At 48.5% G+C, this 6,000-nt stretch overlaps 1 protein-coding gene across 2 annotated transcripts in view; it reads right to left on the minus strand.

Moving 5' to 3' along the window:
* Positions 1-1,556, minus strand: part of LOC141928811 (neuronal acetylcholine receptor subunit alpha-7) — a 44,213-nt gene extending 42,657 nt beyond the window's left edge. For both annotated transcript variants that reach the window (XM_074837552.1, XM_074837551.1), the window contains exons 1-2: positions 1,275-1,556; positions 9-148 (exon numbers count right to left, since the gene is read on the minus strand). In XM_074837552.1, coding sequence (XP_074693653.1) covers positions 9-148; positions 1,275-1,329 — 195 coding nt within the window. In that variant the 5' untranslated portion in view covers positions 1,330-1,556. The remainder of the gene's footprint in view (positions 1-8; positions 149-1,274) is intronic.
* Between the last annotated feature and the right edge of the window lie 4,444 nt (positions 1,557-6,000).

The raw sequence follows: 6,000 nt of genomic DNA on the forward strand, positions 1-6,000 counted from the left end.
GGACTTACCACATCCATGATCTGCATGAGGCTGAGAGTGAAATAGACGGTGAGTGGCTGGGAATCATTTGCAACTGGTCGCTCCAGAGGGTTGTAATTTTTCAGCAGCTCCTTGTAAAGCTTCCTTTGGAACTCTCCTTGCAGGGACTCTTCAGACACAGGAAGAAATAGAGAAATAATTAGGATTCTATATCAGAAAGTAAAGCTAGGACATACACTCTTCTCCTATCAGATAATTGTGTATCTATTATTTTACCTGCTGCATTCCCAGAAAAATGTCACTGTAATTCATACAGTTCATTAGTTACTACAACAAAGTCTTATCACAAATGTATCACTCTCTCTTTTCATCCCAGCCTGTAAGGGGGATTCCCTCTTTGATTGTTTCTGGCCAGGAGTGATAAATTCTAAATGACAAAAGCATCATTAGCAAGTTGTGTACCCTTTGGTCCAGCAGCAAGAAGCGGTGAAGAGGAAATACACTACCTGTGTTTTGACACCTGTCCTGGCATAGCTATAACCAGAGAAGCAGAACACAGATACAGCAGAGGGCATCAGCAAGACAATGGGAGAAAAATGGCCACAGGTTAGACTGACTCCTGCTCTCAGACAGCTTCAGATTGACAAGTCTTTGGGGCAAGTACTTTCTGCTTTGTTCTCTGTTCATGCAGCTATGAATAAAGTGGGGGTACAGCATTCCTGGCAGAGATGATAGGCGCTACATTAACATACATGATAATATTCAGGCATTTCTGGCCTTTTCACACCTTAAATCTAGGGATAGTCTTTGTTCTGCTGTTTTTCTACGGAGGGAGAGGGAGCGGGTCCACATGGATGGAGCAGAGTAGACCAAGGACAGAGGCGGTTTCAGAATTAAAGGAAATCTGGGTCGGGTAGGAACAGGTCCCCAGGGTGCGAGCCCGCCCTGCACCCCTCCAGACGGACTTTCCTCTCCCCTATTTCCTACTCCTGAACTGCCCCCCCGGGAGCCACAGTCTCTGCCCAGGAGCAGGTACCATTCCAGTGCCTTGACGGAGTTTGCTCCCCCGTCCCCGCGGCCCTTCCCGGCAGCTCCCGGCGCTGGCGAGCGCCCGGGACAGAGGCAGCGCCCGCCGCAGCGCCCGGACCTGGGGAGAGGGGGCGGCGGGGGGCCGGACCCGCCGTGCCGCGGAGGGCCCGGGGCAGCGGTCCCGGCGCTCCCGCCCGCGCCCGCCCCGGCTGCCGGTGGCTGCCCGCGGAGCCCGCGCTGCCCGCGGGAGCACGGCGTTCACTCACCGCGCACCAGCCCGGCCGCCGCTAGCAGCCACACCGCCAGCTCCTGCAGGCCCATTCCGGGACCCGGCGAGGGAGGGAGGGAGGGAGCGAGCGAGGGACGGACGGTGGCGGCTGCAGCTGCTTCTCCCGCCGCCGAGCCCCGCCGGCCCCGCGCGGCGCGGGCCGAGCCGCCAATCCGGGCCGCTGGGAGCCGCCGGCGCCCCGGGGACCTCCGGCAGCTCGGCCCCTTCCTGCGCCCTCAGCACCGGAGCTCGCCCTACGGCGCTGCCGGCTCGGGCGGAGCGGAGCGGAGCGCTGCTGACGGCCCGCCTCCGCCTCCTGCCGCTCCGCCTGACGGGTTTCCCTCCCTTCCCTCAATCCTCGGGCGGCCCCGGGCCGGAGGGGCGGGGGCGGAGCCGCTCGCAGGCCGTAACCGCAGCCGGAGCGATGCGGTGCGCTGGGCGAGGCGGCCCCGGCGTTATAGAGACGGGCGCGGGGGCAGCCCCCTCCCTGCTAGGCAGCCGCACCCCGCAGCCCTCCCCGCTCCCGCGGGGCCCGTCCCCGACCCCGCCGGCTGACGCCCTCCCGCTGCGGCCAGGGCTGCGCCGGGCGCGGGCAGCTGGACCCCCCCGCCCGCCGGACGGGGGCACGAGGAGCGACGGGACGGGACGGGACGGGAGGGGAGGGGAGGGGGGCAGCCCTGCCCGGCCGCCCGGCTGCCGCGGAGAAGACGCCCTGCCCGCGCTCGCCCACAAGCCAAAGGGCATCGGGTCCCTGAGGGCAACGGAGCTGCCCTCCCCGCTGCCCTCCCCAGCCCAAACGCTCGGTCACTCCGCTTTGCCGCCAGCAGCGGCTGCTCTATGGAAGGCGTGAGTTAGCCCCCAGGGCAGCCGGGTGCCCCGCGCAGGAGAGCCGCTGCCGGGGTGGGGACCCAGGGCAGGACCAGTCCCCGCTGGCCTTAGCCAGGAATTTGGCTCCAGTCACCTTTTGGGCGGGAGGGAGATGGGCAAAATGATGTTGCACACACGACTGTGAAATCCCCAGCAGAGATGCAGGGCCAGGGGTTCAGGTGCTACAAGTTTTGTCTAGATAGGAGAAAAACAACCATGGCTGAGGGGCTTTGTGTTTAGTGCTCGACAAACACAGGACTGAGTAAAATGATGCCTGAGCTCCTGCCTGGTGCAACGATAATGCACCACAGTTGGAAAGCAGGACTAGAAAATTCAGTGCATTCTGTTGATTGTCTGGTTCCCATTTGCAACTTTAAGCACATTTTTGAGACCATACACGGCTTATTTATTTCACGCCAAATCCCTGCCCTTCAAATCCAGTTGCTACATTAAATGAATGTCCTAGGCAGCTGCATGTAACGGAGAATGGTACTGAAGAGCGTCCTCATTTGCAATGTAACTAAATGCTTGTTTTTCAAATAACCCATCAAACAGCAGTTTATTAATCCATGTTAATTCTCTGCTTTAAAAATCCAGGTAATCTGTTTTGGCTGAAGCACTGACCTAATTTATGTAGCCACTGTTTAAATATTTTTAAATGTTGAGCACAGGAACAGATTAAACTGGGGACAACCCCAGTAGCCCAGCACATTGATGCGTCATGTGTTCCAGGAGGACCAAAACATTCCTCTCCAAATAAGCCAGCATGCCAAACAACTTTACCAAGGGGTAGTGGAAACCAGCAAGGGGCAATGGTAACTCTCCAAAAGCCAAGCCATAGCTGATGTAGGGGCGTAAGCTGTCATAAGTTCTCAGTTATTTTTTTCAACAGTCCATCTGGGTTGAGTTTATTATTTCGCTTTTTCTGTTTTGTGGTGGGGTTTTTTTTCCTGTGAGATCTTGACCTTTTTGGACCAGCTAGCAGACAGGACCGAGTTGCTAGGGGAGCTCTGTGTTATTTGCAGAGAAACCAAGTATTGTCCATTTGTACTTCGACCCTCCCATGGCAGTGCTCTTAGTACCCAGATTTTTGCCTTGCCTCATTTTGGGAAAGAAACTCGTTTTCTTTCCTCCTGCTCCTGTTATCCACTCCTGTTTTGGCATAGGTGTCCCAAATCTTTCTGGGGCATGAATTGTTCAGGCAAGAAATCTGGAGAGGAAATCTATAGTTCATGACTGACCTCTACTGTTGGCTCATTTTTTTGCTCTGTACATTGCTTTGTTGACAACTGCCTCACCCTGGGTGGTGAAAGCAGGGTCAGCACTGAAAGCACTGTAGAAGCCTGCACAGCCCAAGGGCCTCGGGGCTCTGTTATGGGACTCAAAAGGTAAACCCTTCTGGGGATCGTGCTGAAACCGCAAATTCCAGTAGTATTAAGCACTGAAAGAATAATTCGTAACTATTTCTTTGATAAATTTTATATTTTGTTTGTGGCAGTCTCTTTTTTTTTTTTTTGATGTTAGAAAATTAAATTTTATAGGCACTTTAGAGATTCTCCTCTTTAGATATTCTTTAACAGCAATGAGCAGCCCAACTCCTTGATTAAACTGTGTTCAATCAGGTGCATTCCTTCTAAAGGGTTAACCTTTCTAGTCAGAGATTCTGGCGTGGATGCTTTCTATAGACATCCTGGCTAATAAAAGTTAATTTCACAAATATTTGTCTGGGTTGATTGTCTAGATACTAACAAAGAAAGATTAACAGACACTATGCTGAAGTCCTCTAATAGTCTTCATTTATGGCCCAAGTTATCTTTGTAAAAGTCTATTGTTTACAACTTCAAAGCAAGCTGTACAGTCTGTGGCCAGCAGAGGCGCTTTTCTTTGCCTCCAGGGCCTACCAGAGTAAAACCCACTCTTGCCTGAGCTTTAATTCTTCTTTCTGTTGTATGCTATCCAGGTGATTTGGAGGGAGCTGTTTCCCCTCTCCAGATAATAATTTTTTAGACAATGATGAATGCAAGTTCATTTTACAGTTACAGGCTGTAGAAACTGTTGTGGGTCTCCCAGACTACCTCCCACAGTTGTGTGTTTGCCAGAATATAAACAAGCCCTTAATATCAGTTTGTTTCTCATATACATTGGACATAATTGGCCAATTGTGTGTCTGTCTATTTGTGAATACCCAATATATTCACAGAGATAACAGTATGCACAGATAATACATCTTCACATGAAGGTCAGGCATAAGAAAATGCTTGTGGTAATAGTATGTATCTAATACCAACATGCTGCCTATTGTTCCTTTGTCTGGTGAGCAAAGAAGTAGATACAGCCTTGTACAAAAGGCAAAAGTCCTCACTCAAGTACTATTTCAGATCTATTTTGAGACTCTGAGTGAGGCACAGAGGTATTAGAGAAACAGCTACAGGATTCTGAATTAATGTGTCTATAGAAAAAAGACCCTCATCATAATTGTAAGATGTTTATTTATACTCAAAGAGTATCTTCCTAGTTTCATTTATAAGGCTAATCTCATACATTGGCCAGTGAAAAGGACTGGAGAACATTCAGAATGACTCATGCAGTCATTACAAGATGTTGCAGTTGTCCAGGGGTTATAATAGAGCATGAGGAATATCTTCTTTTTCTCTTTGCACACGTTTACAGATGAGCAAAAGTGTGCACCTTCCTAACGTGACAGAAGATGATAAGATAGCCCTGAGAGCAGGCTGATAGTGAAGAAATGACCATCTGATATGCAACTAAAGCGACTACAGCACTTTCTGATTTTGATCTAGTTATTGTGCAACCTGGGACTTCCATATCAGAAAAAAAAATCTGCTTTGTCTTCCTTTTAGAGAAGAAGGTAGAAGAGGCTAGGATTTTAAATGGTAACTTATAGCATATGTTAGATGAGACATGCCCACATTTATCTGAATGTTATTCGCATTAAATTACCTCTTTAATTTCTACCTAATTTTTTAATTTTTAGGTAGCCTTAGTAATTGCATCTCATGTTATTAGTTATTGTCTGTTGTTTATTTTGCATAACTAGTAGTCTCACTGATGGAGAATGTATATTTGATGATCTTGATTTTTTTCACTGTAAAATATCCTGAGACAATATATTGCTTCTTCCCTGTGAAGAGATAGCAGGTAGTTTTCATGTTGAGTTTTCTACTGAAGGACAAACCAGTGATCTGAAATCTGGTTTATTTTGTAATTAAACTTTATATTCTATATGTCCAGTCCTGAAGAGAGGTTCACAAAGATAATCTCTTCCCTAATCCTTAGCTCCTGCACCAGTATGTGATTTCCAGAAAATGATCCATTCCCCAAATGATCTCTTGCTGGGAAGGATAAAGAAGAGCACAAACTATTCTGTTCTTTAAAAATAACAAAGCTGCTGACCTCCCACTTTGTAAAAAGTAAGTACAGAGAGAGCATTTCTGAACAGTGCTCAGATGTGAAGAAGAAGGATTCCTAAAACATTCATAATGAATTGTGTAACTAACGAATAGGGCCCATGGTCATTTCTATAATGCCAACATCTTTCAAAATTCATGCTTGTCTTCTATTACTGTTAGCATACACTCACACTGAAGTGTGAGGATAGTTATTAAACAACAGTGGCAACACCACTGTGGTATTGTGAATGAAATATCTCAAATGAAATAACTGCAGAGATTTCTCAGCATATGTACCCTACAGGTGCTTTTCTCTGTCAAAAAATATCACAGGTTGTCATTGACGTCATGCTTAGCACATTTCCACTTTGATTTCTGTATAAGGAGTTCTTGTTCCTCTCATTTCAGCCTCTGTCAGGTCCTTATGAGTAATTTTGTAATTCCAGG

This window comes from Strix aluco, chromosome 12 (assembly GCF_031877795.1).
Source record: "Strix aluco isolate bStrAlu1 chromosome 12, bStrAlu1.hap1, whole genome shotgun sequence".
NCBI lineage: Eukaryota > Metazoa > Chordata > Aves > Strigiformes > Strigidae > Strix > Strix aluco.